The following is a 16,163-nucleotide window of genomic DNA, read 5'->3' as shown; positions in this document are numbered from 1 at the left end:
GGGCTGGGGAGGGGGAGAGGTCTTGGCTTCTTCGGTGGTGGGGGGAGGGGAATTATGATAGAGGTGTCTGAAGCAGCGTTGTGCATCGTAAAAAAATACACCCTTAGTGCTGGTTAGTGTGGTGTCCCTCGGTTCGGGTCCTTGCCACACATTCTTGAAAGCCATTGTGTACCTTGGGGTTTTGGAAGTGAGAAACAACGCGGGTGGGTGCGGAGGGGATACTGGGAGCGCTTCCCAGGTACTGAATTGACCCGAGAATCAGTGGAGAGAAGTCGCCCTCCAGGAGCGGGGGGGGGCGCCCAAGAGCAAAGGAGGAGGGCGTCCACCGGCCAATCAGGAGGCGAGGCCGAGCCCGGCTTCCCTTCCCCTCCCAGCTCCTGGGCTGGAGGCGCGCAGTGGAAAGTTGGGAGCCGCGACGGCTGGCCCGGCGGAGAGCGGCGCGGCGGCGGCGGCGGCGGCGGCGAGGGCAGCGGACTCGGTGCGGCGCCGCTGGCTCGGAACGGCCCCCGGGGCATGGGCCGGGCGCGCCGCCCTCACTCAGCCACACGCCGCCCGGGCCGCGGGCACTCGGCTGTCCCGGAGGAGGCTGCTTCTGGACAAAAGCTGCCGCATCTCTGCCCGCCCGGCCCCTGCAGGGTTTCGGGTTTGGTGCTTGTCCCCATCTGATTCTCAGCCCCCATTTTTTTTTGCGAGTTCAAAGAGGTTTCGGGAGTCGAATGAATTGCCTCGAGAAGAAACCCGCTGCCTGTTGTTGAGGAGGACTCAGCACAGTGCTTAGGCGCTCAGGAAAAAAAAAAAAGGAAAGAAAGACAAAATGATTTCCTGGGACATTGTCCGCACAGTATTCCTGTTCACTCTTCTTTATACTTCCCAGGCTCAGGATGCAAGCCCCCAGTCAGAGATCAGGGCTGAGGAAATTCCCGAGGGGGCCTCCACGTTGGCTTTTGTGTTTGATGTGACGGGTTCCATGTATGATGATTTAGTTCAGGTTATCGAGGGGGCTTCCAAAATTTTGGAGACGTCCTTGAAAAGACCTAAGAGACCTCTTTTCAACTTTGCTTTGGTGCCTTTCCATGATCCAGGTAAGGGCAATATTTATTCTTTGTTATTCCTTATGATTACATTGTTTCTTATGCTGTGAAATTTTGTGTGAGTTTCAAAACAATTTTTTTAAAAATGTGTAGCTGAATACAGTTGTAACAAAGAGTTGCTCGCCTGTATCTGGGTTTCCTCTCGGATACCTAAAGTCTCAGCCATGGAGGTGGCTTGTTTAGGGTGATTGTACGGTGGTACCCAAACCTGGAAATGTGGAATTATGAAAATCAGAACCAGAGCAACGACATCAAAAGCAGTTAATTAACTAACTTAAAAATTAACTTAAAATTTTTAGAACTAAAGAATGTTTAATTAAGGCAGATTGGGACATGAGTGTTCAGCAGCAATGCTTTAAGAGCTAACATCCAGCTGGAGAGCGTACTCAAGGTAACTCTCAAGTAAGGGGGAGAAAAACCTGTTGTGTGAGACACAGGGAAGCCCGTAAGCAATGACTACTAATGAACTGAAGAGATGAAAATAAGAAGAAGCCATTCATTTCTTAATTGAATCTATTCATATTCTTTGCACCAGGTCATCCTTAGTTAGGTTCACAGATGGTAATAAATGTTATGTCCATGTCTCATCCAGTAGAAATGCATGAAATTTGGTATGGCGGTGCTGTTTAAAGGTAGTTGAAGCACAATCACTTTATTTTTTGCCCTAAAGCCATGGGTTTCAGCTGCTCCACTGGAATTTGATCCTCTTTACTTTTCTGTTTCTCTTTAAAGTGGCACCTTTCTGTGAGGCTCATAGGAGCCTTCATTGTCATTGCTGAGGGTAGCACTGCCGGGGGAGCCCTGGGGTTGGCTGTATAATATCCACCTGAGTTTCATTAACACAAGTGGCTGCCCATTTGAAGAAATAAAGCAGTGGTTTCTTAAAAGTCCTCCCCCATTGTTCTCCCACATTTCTGCTGAAATCCCTCTCTTCACTGGAAGACCTTGACACAACCTCTTCACAATGAGAGTTTGATACTGAGAATCTCAAATTCTTTCCTCGTGCATTTGACAAGCATATATGAGTTCAAATTATTGCTGGGTATTAAATGCGGCAGGTTTCAGCTATTAAAAAAATTGGCAAGGGGAGGAATTTAGAGGGAAATAGAACTCTGGGATTTTTGTTTGTTGTTGTTCTTTAAGTGATGAAAACCATAACCTATCCTACTCTTCCGGGATATACATATATCTTAGTAATTTCTCCGTTGATCAAACGTGATATGTTCTTTATATTTGAATGAAGAATGATCATTTACTGTGTTAGCTGCCTCCTTGAGATACCTCATGTGTTATAATGTTTTAATTTATTAAATGTCAAGGTGCCAATTGTGATGTGGTCCAAGACTTTTGTTATTTTGGAATAGGCTAAGTATGTTTCTTCTATAGGGATGAATCTGAAATCGGCTAAAAAAAAGTAAAAAATGTTTTCTCTAACACCACAATTTGCTTTCCTCCAAAAAACTGTTATGAAATGATGTTTCTGTAAGCAGAACACAAAAATTGCCTCTAGTCATAAATGGAAACTAGATCACCATGATATTTTGATACGAAATGAAAAATTATTGGCATAAATTGTATTGTAGTGTGCCACCTTCCAGTTGTTACCAAATGGGGAAGTTTGTTGTAGTTGACTTTCCTATACTTTGGCAATCATGATTCAAAGTAGGGGAAAGGTAGTATGCTAATAACAAATGGCTAAGAAATTATAGCTATTTTGAGTTAAATAATATGAGAAAATGATTAACTTAAATTGGTTCCATAAAATTCATTGTATGTATAATTCAGCAAAAATGATTAATTCTAGTTCCATTGTGATTCAAAGTAGAGAGGCTAAGACCAAAGTGTTTTTGAAGATAAAGAGGGAAATAAAAATTAAAACATACTAATAACCTTTAATTAAGTATACTAATTCACTGTAGTGGATTGTAATAGTATCTTTGTGTGTCATTTTCTGTTTGTGTGTGTGTACAGTCATCAAGAGTTTCTGATTCCCTTGTACTTCTGGTTGGTTATCAGCTTGTACTCACCAGTGGACAGAAAGGGCCTTGAATGGGGGTTTGCTGGCTTACTGAGTGACATTAGAAAAGTCTATCTACCTTTTTGTATCTGTTATCTCAACTATAAAATGGCAGAATTGGATCTGAACATCTCTAAGGTCATGTCCAACTGTAACGTTTTACGACTGTTTTACATGTGGTGGTTTTTCACAGTCCCTGACACAACTGACAGGCAAAGAAAAGGTGTGTGTCATTTAATATAATTATATTAATCACCTCGACTACTTACAGCTTTTCAAAATCCTTTGACATCTGCTTTTGCATTTAGCTAGATGAAATAATGGGTAAGATCTGGGCTGTAGTCTCAGGCATTCGACAAAGACCTTCAAGCCTTTACAGATGATTGTTTGGACCTCTGCATCATGGTTTGGAGCAAGGTGTGTGTTTTCAGGTGGGGGTAAAAATGAGAGTACATGGAAAATACAGACATGCAAGAGCAATAAGTCTAACAAGTTGACAAGGAGGTGATAAAATCATTCAGAAAATGTGTATGTAGGAAGCTAGTGTTAGAGGGGCAACAACATAACCCATGGTACGAGGAAGTACCAGAGAGGACCAGGGTCATGGCAGGTCAAGTCAACTTTTTTTTTTTTGAAGTCAACTTTTTGATGCTACCTCTGCTTAAGATGGGTTTTTCACTTCCAGAATCACATTTAATGTATTAATTTTTAACAGCTTTATTGAGATATAATTCCCTTACCATACAGTCATTCATTTAAAATGTATAATTCTGTGGTTTATAGTATATTCAGAGATATATATATATGCAACCGTCACCTCAGTCAAGCTTGGAACATTTTCCTCACTGCACAGAGAAGCCCTGTGCCTTTTAGTTATCAATCCTCTACCCTACCCCTCCCCTCCGCTGCCACATATCATCCTCCTCCCAGCCTTTAGCAACTACTACTTTACTTCTTGTCTCTGTGGATTTTCCTCTTCTGGTCTTTCATATGAATGGAATCATATGAATCATATAATATGTGGTCTTTTTTGACTGGCTTCTTTAACTTTAGCATAATGTTTTTAAGGTTCATCCATGTTGTAGCATGAATCAATACTTTATTAATTTTTATGGCCAAATAATATTCCATTTTATAGCTATACCACATTTTGTTTATCTTTTAATCTATGATGTATATTTGGGTTGTTTCCACTTTCTGGCTAGTATGAATAATGCTTCTATTAATATAAACATTTGTGTGCATTTTTCTGTGTGAACATATGTGATATTGTGATTTGTAATGCGAAATAAATATTTGGTCTTTGTCACCTTTTCTGACAAGGAGCTCTTAAAACCCTTGAAATTTCCTAAGTGATGAGAACCATAAAGGTATCTTCGGTTATGTTAATGAGGTAACCTTTGAACCCCACTGAAGAATGGGGGCTCATTGCCAGGAGACTCATCCCTGTGATTAGAGCATTGGAACTTTCAGTCCCACCCCTAACCTCTGGAGAATGTTCCGTGTGTACTTAAAAAGAATGTGTATTTTGCTGTTTTGGGATAGAATGTTCTATAATAGTCTATTATATCCATCTGGTCTAATGTGTCATTTAAGACCAACTTTTTCTTATTGATTTTCTGTCTGGATGATCTGTTTATTGATGCAAGTGGTATGTTTCAGTCCCCTAATATTATTGTATTACTGTCAATTTGTTCCTTTATATCTGTTAATATTTATGTATTTAGGTATGCCTGTGTTGGGTGCATACTACAAGTATTATAATCCTCTTACTGGATTGATCCCTTTGTCATTATGTACTACTCTTCTTTGTTTCCTGTTAGTCTTTGTTTTAAAGCCTATTTTGTCTGATATGCATATTGCTACTCCAACAATTCTTTTTGTTTCTTTTTGCATGGAATATCTTTTTTCATTCCTTCACTTTTAGTATGTGTGTTTTTAGACCTGAAGTGAGTGAGTCTCTTGCAGGCAGTGTATATATAGGTCTTTTTTAATTAAAATCCATTCAGCCACCCTATGTCTTTTGATTGGAGCATTTAGTCCATTTACATTTAGAATAATTATTCATAGGAATAATTATAATTCATAGAATAATAATAATTATTATTGCAGTTTTGTTAATTGTTTTCTGGTTGTTTTTGTAGTTGTCCTCTGTTCTTTCCTTTTACTCTTGTTCTCTTCCCTTGTGCTTTGATGACTTTTTTTTAGTGCTGTGTTTGTATTTCTTTCTCTTTATTTTTTGTGTATTTGGTATAGGTTTTGTGTTTGTTGTTACCATGAGGTTCATATATAACAATCTATGTATATAGGAGGCTATTTTAAGTTGATGGTCATTTAAGTTCAAGTACATTCTAAAAGCACTACATTTTTACTTCCCCACCCTCAACGTTTTATGCTTTTGATGTCATATTTACATCTTTTATTTTGTGTATTGCTTAACTGATTATTTTAGATATCAATGATTTTACTATTTTTGTCTTTTATCCTTCATGCTAGTTTTATAGGTGGTTGAGCCACTACCTTTGGTATGTTTGCCTTTACCAGTGAGTTTTTCTGTTTCATAATTTGTTTGGTTTGGTTTGGTTTGGTTTGGTTATGGGCTTTTCTTTTCCATTTAAAGAGGTCCCTTTAATACTTTTTTTTTTGTAAGGCCAGCTTAGTGGTGATGAACTCCTTTAGCTTTTTCTTTTCTGGGAAACTCTTTATCTCTCCTTCAATTATGAGTGATAACCTTACCAGGTAGAGTATTCTTGGTTGTAAGCTTTTTCTTTCAGCACTTTTAATATATTGTGCCAGTTTCTTCTGGCCTATACAGTTTCTGCTGAAAATTAGCTGATGGTCTTATGGGGGTTCCCTTGTATGTAACTAGGTGTTTTTCTCTTGCTGCTTTTAAGATTCTCTCTTTAACCTTTGACATTTTAAGTATATGTCTTTGTGTGGGTCTGTTTGGGTTCATCTTGTTTGGGACTTTCTGTGCTTTCTGGACTTGGATGTCTGTTTCCTTTGCCATGTTAGAGAAGTTTTCAGTCATCATTTCTTCAAATAGGTTTCATGTCTTTTCTCTCTCCTCCTTCTTCTAGGACTCCTATAGTGTGAATATTATTACACTTGACGTTGTCTCAGAGGTATCATAAGCTATCCTTTTATTTTTATTATTCTTTTTCTTTTTGCTGTTGTGATTGGGAGATTTCCACTACCCTGTCTTCCAGATCACTGTTCTCTTCATCCTCCATTCTACTGTTGATTCCCTTTAGTGTATTTTTCATTTCATTTATTCTTCGGTTCTAATTGGTTCTTTTTAATATTTTCTGTCTCCTTGTTGAAGCTCACTGAGTTGATCCATTCTTCTTCCAAGTTCGTTAAGCTTATTTATGACTATTACTTACTTTAAACTATTTACCTGGTAATTTGCTATCTCTGTTTTGTTTAGTTCTTTTCTGAGATTTTAATCTCATTCTTTTATTTGGAAGGTATTCCTTTGTCTTCTCCTTTTGCTTAACTCTTTGTATTTTTTTCTATATATGAAGCATATCAGCTGTGTCTCCTGGTCTTGAAAGAGTGGCCTTATATAGAAGGTGTCTTGTGGGACCCAGTGGCACAGTCTCCCTGGTCATCAGAGCCAGGTGCAGAAGAGGATGATATATCTTGGGTAAAGTTGGTAGTTGGAAGTTTTGAGAAATAGTTGGATTCTATGTCTATTTTGGAGATTAAACCAAAAGGATTTAATGATGAACTAGATGTGAGAGAAAAATAACGGAAGATAAGACAGATTCTGAGGATTTGTCTTGAGTGGTAGAAGCATAGCATAGCGATTTACTGAGATGGAGAACAAGCATGAAGTAGGTTTGAGAAAGAGTGGGAGACTGAGGCTATTATTTTGGGGTATGTTTAAGTTTGAGATGCCTTTGTTACCCAAGTGGAGATATTACAAAGGCAGTTAGATATATAAGATTAGAATTCAAGGGGACAGGTCTGGGTCAGATACATAAATTTGGGATCCAGAGGCACATATAAGATGGTAATCAGGGCTCTGAGGCTAGATAGGACCACTAAAGGACTGATTAAATGAAGAATTAATAAAGGTCTAAGGACTCAGCCTTGGAATACTCCAGTGTTTAGCAGTCAGAGATGATGATAAAAGAGCAAAGTAGCCTGAGAAACTGAAGATTGAAGAGTATAACTAGAAATCAAGAGAGGAAAGCTTTCCAAGGAAGAAGCACTAATTGGTTAGTTAAGAAGAGGACCGAGAATTGGCTAGTCTATTTAGCAACGTGGAAATCATTGATGTCTCAACAAGAAACGAGGGGAGTGAAAACCTGTTTGGAGAGAATTTAAAAGAGAATGGGCGTAGAGGAATTGGAAATCTTTGGAATTATATTGCTGTTTCCAGCTACTGGAAAGGTTGTTTTGTTCATGAAGCTAATAGAACAAATATAAAGTAGAACACAATAGAAACTAGTTTTGATAAATGATTCAACCAGTAATTTACAAAATGCCCATGCGATGTAGTAGAAAGAACGTCCAGTTTGGAACAAATTTGTGTTCTCTTCCTTATTCTTGTCATTTAAGCAAATCGTTTAACCTTGCCAGACTTCTGTTTCTTTATCTATAAAATCAGTGCATTCGTAGATTATTACTGAAGTCCATGGTTTTAATGATCATAATATAGTGAAAGATAAGAGACTGCAAAGAGTCTCAAAGTGACAAGGACTTGATTCACTGGGAGAAATAGCAGCATTACATGTCTCTGCGCTTAAGAGTTTCATAGTAATAAAACTTCTGAGCCCTCAGTGACTTTGTATGTTTCTCCAGGACCTACACAGTATTAAAAAAAAACCAAACTCTAGGACTTCTTTTATGAAAAGATTCTCTTAGAATATTTTTCTGAGCAATAGAATAGAAAGATTTTTACTAGGAAAGTATTGCACATTCAGACCTTGAAAACCTATACAAATTTACATGAACCAAACTTCAAGTTGAATGTTTTCAGTTTCAGTATATATAGAAAAAGGAGCCAAGAAGCTATTAGTCTCCCTTTGCCTCTGGCACATCCTACAGGAAAAGGGTTTTCATGAGGAAATGGACTGGTCTTTTAAGTCAAAGAGAAATCTAACTAAAGGAAATGAACTAAAATTTAAGAGTGAGAGATTTTGGTTAGACAATGATAATGATAACTTTGTTTCCTAGGATGATAGACTATTTTAACCTGAGAGTGTAGATCCCATGTCACTGGTGGTTTTCTGAGGATGTGGAGACGTTTTGCTCTGCACAATGAAAACTTCAAAGTGTAGGAATCAAATTTTTTTTTTTTAATGGGAGGAGGAGCCAATGTACTGGCTAGTTTTTATGGGAAAGAAGAAACTTTACATCCCATTTTGAGTGAGTTAGTGCAGGGGCTCAGTGGGCCAGCTGGTGGGGCACCAGCTTGTAATGGGTTCCACTGGGCCTCGCCTTTGTGCAGCCAGAACCAGATGACAGCACTGTTGTCTTCTTCACAGATGCAGCCCACTATCTGCTTATTGGTGATGGAGGGGACTAAATTAGAGTCTTCCTTGGTACCTGAGGCTGCCTTTGGGGCGAGCATATTGTATGGGTCCAATCCCTTGTGTGAAGCCAGCATGACCTCCCTCTCCAGCCCAGTTGCCTGACCATCATCAGTAGGAACACCACCCCCAGATGCCATAGAGTGCACCATGGAGACTCCATTGGGACCGCGGGCCGTCAGGGCCTGCATGGCCAGCGCTTCAGCTCTGTGGAGTAAACTTGAAGCCATCATGTCAGCTATAAACACCAGCATTTGGAATCGAATTTTGATATGTCAAATATGTTAAGTGTGTTAGGGATGCTTCTATTTTGAAAAATCGTCTGTGACTCTCACAGGATGAAGGTTTTTTTTTTCCTTATTAAGTTGAGGACAGCCTTTTAATTGATTGATAGTAAATCAGAATTTGGTTTTGCTTATAGCTTGTCTCTTGTCAGGCAAACAATAACCATTCTCAAGGATGTTTATGACTGCTTATCTCTATTTATAGGTAATAAACTCACTGTTTGTCAAGGACTGCTAGGTGCTTTTGATTCAAAGATAATGAGGTATAGTTTACAAGAAGTTAACAGTCTTTGGGGAGAAAGGCAAGAGAAATAACAGTATTATATGCTATGAAACATTTTATAGTGGGGAAAAAAGCATGGGGAATTGTGTGAGCTGAGAGCATGTCCCTGATCCCGAATTCAAGAGGGTGATGGTCAGCAAAGGTTTTCTGGAAGAAGTGTTACCTGGAGAAAGTGCATGAGTAAAAGCAGTTTAATCAAAAATATTAAGGAGTTTGGATTTCATCCTGAAAGCTTTTGGGAGGCTGAAAGAATTGTAAGTGAAAAGTGACATGATTGGGTTTTCATTTTAGATCTTTTTCTCTTGGATGGATTGGAGTAAGGCAGTCTTGAGAGCTGAGAGATGAAATCTGAGGCCATCATAGCAATTCAGGGAGGGAAATTGAGGGGACTTGGGCATAGGAAGAAGGGTGTGGATTTCTGAGCTATTAATAAAGTCCAAAAGACTGGACTTGGCCCTTAGAACATGGAAAAAAGGGAAATGATTGCCTTCTGTAGATTAAAATATGAAATTGGCATACAATGAAAGAGAGAAGATATGTAAAGTTAGCTTTAAGATGCACTGTTACTCTTAGGGTGGTAGTCTTTGTTATAAGTTCCTTATACATAAACTTGTCCAAAATAAAGTCTCAACCAAAAGTATGGGAGGTCAGCAATGAAAAAAGAGTCACAGAAACAGACTTAGACATTGTACAACCAAGTTCCTTTTAAAAAAATTGTGGCATAATTGACATATACCATTAGTTTCAGGTGTACAACATAATGATTTGATATTTGTGTTGTGATATGGTCACCACGGTAAGTCAAGATCTGTGATCATACATGTTACAAACTGTTTTTTTCTGTGATGAGAACTTTTAAGATTTACTCTCTTAGCCTCGTTCAAATATACAATACAGTATTGACTGTAGTCACCATGCTCTACAATCCCATGACTTACTTATTTTATAATTGGAAGTTTGTACCTTTTGACCCCCTTCTCTCATTTTGCCTGCCCCACCCCTTGCCCCAACAACCATCAGTCTGTTCTCTGTATCTATTAGTTTTTTTTTTTGTTTGTTTATTTTAATTTATTTTATTTATTTTTGGCTGTGTTGGGGCTTCGTTGCTGCATGGGGGCTTTCTCTAGTTGCGGTGAGCGAGGGCTGCTCTTCATTGCTGTGCGTGGGCTTCTCATTGCAGTGGCTTCTATTATTGCGGAGCACATGCTCTAGGCAGGCAGGCTCAGTAGCTGTGGCATGTGGGCTCAATAGCATGGGCTCAGTAGTTGTGGCATGTGGGCTCAGTAGTTGTGGCTTGCGGGCTCTAGAGAGCAGGCTCAGTAATTGTGGCACGTGGGCTTAGTTGCTCTGTGGCATGTGGGATCTTCCTGGATCAGGGCTCAAGGCCGTGTCCCCTGCATTGGCAGGCAGATTCTTAACCACTGTGCTACCAGGGAAGCCCTGTATCCATTAGTTTAAAAAAAATTTTTTTTAGACTCCACGTATAAGTGAGAACATACGGTATTTGTCTTTCTCTACCTGATTTATTTCACTGAGCATAAAACCCTCAAGGTCCATCCATGTTGTCACAAATGGACACTTAGGTTGCTTCCATATCTTGGCTATTGTAAATAATGCTGCAGTGAACATGGGGGTTCATATATCTTTCTGTGTTGGTGTTTTTGTTTTCTTTTGATAAATACCCAGAAGTGGGATTGCTGGATCATATATATGGTAGCTCTAGTTTTAATTTTTTGAGGAACCTCCATACTGTTTTCCATAGTGACTGCACCAATTTATATTCCCACCAACAGCGCACAAAGGTTCCCTTTCTCCACATCCTCACCAACGCTTCTTATTTCTTGTCTTTTTGATAGTAGACATTCTGACAGGTGTGAAGTGATATCTCATTGTGGGTTTGATTTGCATTTCCCTGGTGATTAGTGATGTTGAGTACTTTTCATTTACCTGTTGACCATCTGCGTGTCTTTGAAAAGATGTCTCTTCAGATCCTCTGCCCATTTTTAAATCAGATACATATATTTTTGCCAAGTTCTATCTGCGGTTTGGAGTATTAGTTCATTCTACACTTAAATAACTAGTACATCATGAGCAATGTTCCAACTGTGGTGATAGACTGTTTATCTTTATAAATATGTAATGATGTCATTACATATTTGGATCATACTATTAACTCTCCTTGTTTTGGTTCCATGCTCACCAAACAGCCTCCAAATAATTTAACCTCATGAACTTTACTTATGGTGAGAGAATGCTCTGGTCAGACTGGCATATACCTCAGATTCACAGACAGTTATATTCCTCGTTGGTAACTCATATTTTGGCACACCAGTTTTAAACATCTGCCTCTATTGTTTAAAGTATTCTGACAGTGTCAAGTTAAAGTTTCTGAGTTTGCAAGTCTGAGAGCCAGATCTTGGTTGATGGTAAATTTATGAAAGTAAATGTCTCCCTGTGTGGATCTGTTTGAGTGGCCTGTCAATCTCCAGGTTCCACCCCTCAGCATTTCCAACTGTCACTGTTAGTGTGAATAGTGCCAGGTAACTGTCCTCTCCACTTGAAACTTATATAGGTGATAGCTGAAGCCATCGGAATGAATGAGGTCATCTAAAGAGAGTATGTAGGCTGAGAAAAGAAGGAAGACAGGCAAGAAATATGGTGAACACAAGCATTTAAAAGAAGGGACATTCATAAAAGATTCTGCAAAAGAGAGTCCAGGTAAATAGGAAGAGAAACAGGAAGGAGCAGGGTTTGGAAATCTAAAAAGTTGTTAGTTTAAAGCAGGAGAAGTTGTCAACTCTGTCCATTTATAAAGTTACTGAAAATAAAGGCTTTTAACCAAAAGATTAAAATAAAATAGACAGTTTCATTGGAGTTGTGGAGTCAGGAGGCTGAAATGACAGGTAAGAAAATGGAGCTAATGAATGCAGTGTGTTTCTGTCATGAAACATAACATTGTGGTTTAAAGCATAGGCTCTGGAGTCTGATGCCTGGGTTGGAAGACTGGCTCCACCAATTACTTGTATGATTTTAACTTCTTTGTGCTTCACTTTCAGTAATTGGGGATAGTATTATCTACTCTATAAGGTTGATGTGAGGAGTGAAATACTAGATGTCCAAAACTTACCACAATCCCTTTCACACAGTAAATTCTCAATAATCATTAGTTATTGGGATTTAGAGTTGAGAAAGGACATTTTTTAAGGTGGGAGAGAGGAGAAATATTTAAATACTGCTAGAAAAGTCAGTAGAATAGAAGAGATAAAATATGCCAAAGGGAGAACAGATACTTTATAAAACCAGGACTTTGAGGAAGCAAGAGGAGATAGAATGCAAAGTAGAAAGATTGGCTGTTGGCAGGAGAAGACCTTTGGTTGAGTGTGATAGGAGAGAAGCAGACCATTGATAGGTATAGTCATGGACAAGGTGGTAGGTGAGGATGCAGGATGTTGAGTGACTTCCTGTCTGATGGATTCTTTTTTTCTCAAACAGAAAGGAGGGTCATTTGTTGAGAGAAGTGGCAGAATGGTAAGTAAGGAATTTTAGAAAAATGGTGGCGTTTTGGAGGTAGAAGGTACCTATGGACTCAGAGACAGTTCCCCAGGATGAGTTGTGGTTCAGAAGATGAATTTGTGATGCTTGAATACTGCCTACCTTTGTGATTTTCTCTAGTAGCTCTCAGCAGCTTGGGTATAATTGCTGAGTTTCATCACTTGTTTGACCTAGGACTGGGATTTCATTGAACAGGTGTGGCTAAAGAAATAAGCTATGGTTGAGAAGAATATTGATAAGAGAGAGACTGAAGGGTCAGATCATAGAGTCAAATCTGGGTGTACTGGACTGACAAGAGTTGAGATTTTGCATGTGAAGGACAATATAACAAGGAATTTGGGATTAATTGGTAAGAATGGCCAGAGTGATGGATCATAGAATTCAGCTTGAGTAGAAATGAAGATTGTGGGATTGCAATCAAGGAACTTGAGTCTGCAGCATTGAACATGTGTGTTAAAGTAACCTGGATAATAACAGAGCTTAAAATGCTGAGGAAGCCAGTGAGTCAGGCATCCAATTTTTATTTAATAAGGATTCACTGAGAAGTCTTCAGATGGGAGATGACAATGATGAAGCAGGTTAGAGGGTCTCATAGGTGGCACACACCTCAAAATGGAAGGTGTTTCCTCTGAAGGTAGAGAAATGGCAGACTGGACGTGGATAAAATGATGGTCCACCTCCTGACCCTCATGTAGCTGGCATGTTGACGAATGAGCAGACTCCACTGGGGAGGGCTGTAGGAGAGGTGGTGCCATCTATGGAGAACCTTGTTTCAGCTAAAGTGGGAGTTAGATGGGGAGTTCCTGTGAGAAGATAGTTTGGAAGGCCACAGGATTTTTGAGGAAATAAGATGTGAATGAATGGGTCAGGAGAGAGGAAACAGGATGAGAGGAAAAGGGAAGAGGAATGGTTTGCATTTACGGCAGTGACTGCAGATGATGGTGATGTAAAGAAGGGCAGGATATGCTGGTTGCAAAGTCTGAGACTTGGATATAAATTTAAGATACCAGTTCAGGCCCTGGGAGAGCTGGAGCCTGATGAAGTCATCTGTTGCAGACAGCATGGCTGGAAGGGACTCCTGACGGAACACTTCAGCTCACACATCTTAGTGACACAGGCTTAGTAGCATCATTTTTATTTCTAATAATAACAGCTACCATTTTATTTTTTTGAGTCATTACTATGGACCGACACAGAACTAGATACATTGCGTGGCTCACAAAAAACCTAACTGGTCGATGTTAACATTATTTTATGTAGGAGGCAACTGAGGCTTATATGAACTCTCACATTATGTACAAAATTTCCTGAAAAAGAATAGCTTTCTACAGGTTATTTTTTGCCACCTTCTTCTGAGAAATGTGTGAAATTGAGAAGATGTGCCCAGGAAGGCATGGCAAAGGGAACACCGTGTTAGTTTGTGAGGGCTGCCATAACAAAGTCCCACAAACTGGGTAGCTTAAACAACAGAAATTTATTGTCTCACAGTTCTGGAGGCTAGAAAGCTGAAATCAAGAAGTTGGCAGGGTTGTTTCCTTCTGAGGGCTGTAGGGGAGAATCTGTTTCATGCCTCTCTCCTAGCTTCTGGTGCTTCGCTCATGATCATTGGTGTTCCTTGGCTTGTAGATGCACAGATCTCTGTCTTCATGTTCACAGGGTGGTCTCCCTGTGTGCTGTGTCAGTTTTCCCTTTTTGATAAGGACACCAGTCATATTGAATTATTGGCTCACCCAACTCCAGTATGACCTCATCTTAACTAACTATATCTGAAACATCCTAATTTCTAAAAAAAAAAAAAAAAAAAAAAGGTCACATTCCAGGGTGCTGGGATATAGGACTTTAATGTATGAATTTTAGGGAGGACACATTTCAACCCATATTAAGACCATCCAGTGATTAACACTGAAGAAAACAAAACTCTTTAACTCTTTTGCTAAAGACTCAGTTCATTCTATAAATTTCCAATAAAAATGTTTGCATCAGGGAGTATCATGGACTCAGCTCTGAGCTCTTTTTGGATAGGAAGAGGGTTCCCAGTGGGAGTTACAGAGAGAGGTATTAATATATTTGGGATGCTATTTAAGTCCTTGAAATAATTTGAATTAAAAAATTGTGAATTTTACTCTTAAATCACTTAATACTTTAGAGCATTTACTCTTAAAACATTTAATAAAGCTGTATTTGATTTTTCTTTGGGAGATGTTGAGACATTTATTTTGAAATGGGGGAAATTATACAGAAGCTAGGAATTCTGGGAATTACGTGTGTGTTGCAAAATATTTTGGGTTTGTATACCTATGGGTTTCTTTTCTAGGAAACTTCAAACACACAAATTAGAGCAGTTTTTCCATTAGCACTAAATCTCTGAGAGGTTCCCTTTAAGCATTGTTTTATTCTTAGGTGGGAGGAATTCCTTGAAGTTCCCAGGCTGGAAGTCACTCTGTTTGCCATCGAAAATGCTTCGGGGCAACTCAGTAGCTGTTCTGGCCTAGATCAGACTGGGAGAGGCTGGTTAAATGAGACTGATGGTTGATGGGGAAGAGATAAATACATGAGATGAATATTTAATATTTCTCTTTCTTTTCTTTCTTTCTTTTTCTTTTTCTTTTTTTTTTTTTAACCAAATAGAAGGTTCAGAAAATACATTATTTCATTAAGCAGTAGAGAACAAAATTCTAAAAAGATATTGTACTACTTGGAATATTAATTTCTTAGATTCAAAGTGAAACCTGTTTTGCTTTTTGTTTAGTTCATTATTTCCACTTCAGAGTCCTTTGCTGGAGCACACAGAAAACCTCATTTCTATTGTTTCATATTCCCCAGAGGGTCTTCCCTGTTTTTCTTAGGTGAACTTGTTCACTAGCCCTTGGGTCAGGTGATCACACTTGTGCCTTGAAGTTTTCTCCTGAGCCACACCCTATGTTGGAGTGTCTCTCTGTGTGCCAGACATTTTCTCTTCTGTAATTAAAAGGTTTTTCAAAATTTCACCTCTTCCAAGGAATTTTTCTGGAGTATTGGAAAAATGTCATTCAATATGCCACCTATCAATTGTACCTTATATGGACTTAATTTGTTCCTTTGATAACTTCACTCGTTTTTTTCCCCCTTCAACCTTATAACAGATATCAAGGTATTTTTTTACATTCTTTCTTAAATTATTTACACTCTGTAGTAGTTTTCTTCAGGAATTGTATATAAGTAGGTGTTGGTTCACAACCTCAGGAGTTCCCAGAGAAATTTGAACCCCCTGGTATATACAGAGGGCAAGGAGAGACCAAAGAAAGAGGAAGACCACTCTAGATTCATAAGTGGCAGTTTTAATAAGAAAAGGAACTTACATATGAGACTTGTCTTGGGTAGCTACAAGATGAGTTGATTTCTACATCCACAAAC

The 16,163-nt window shown here is 39.0% G+C and overlaps 1 protein-coding gene and 1 pseudogene across 7 annotated transcripts in view; one reads left to right on the top strand and one right to left on the bottom strand.

Annotated features, from left to right (window-relative positions):
• The window catches only part of HMCN1 (hemicentin 1), a 755,474-nt gene that overhangs the window by 224,473 nt on the left and 514,838 nt on the right, over positions 1 to 16,163 (top strand). For 5 of the 7 annotated variants that reach the window (XR_009531210.1, XM_060091134.1, XM_060091135.1 and 2 more), the window contains exon 1: positions 815 to 1,082. The exons of the other annotated variants lie outside the window; for them this stretch is intronic. Coding sequence is in view for 4 of the 5 variants with exons in the window: in XM_060091134.1 (XP_059947117.1) it covers positions 815 to 1,082 (268 nt within the window). In the remaining variant the exon portion in view is untranslated. Of the gene's footprint in view, positions 1 to 814; positions 1,083 to 16,163 lie in introns of those variants that run through there. 7 annotated transcript variants of the gene reach the window in all.
• LOC132483233 (cytochrome c oxidase subunit 5B, mitochondrial-like) lies at positions 8,463 to 8,881 on the bottom strand (annotated as a pseudogene).

Source organism: Mesoplodon densirostris, chromosome 2 (assembly GCF_025265405.1).
Source record: "Mesoplodon densirostris isolate mMesDen1 chromosome 2, mMesDen1 primary haplotype, whole genome shotgun sequence".
NCBI classification, from domain to species: domain Eukaryota; kingdom Metazoa; phylum Chordata; class Mammalia; order Artiodactyla; family Ziphiidae; genus Mesoplodon; species Mesoplodon densirostris.
Note: the sequence above shows the minus strand (reverse complement) of the source record. Positions and strands in the feature narration are given on the sequence as shown.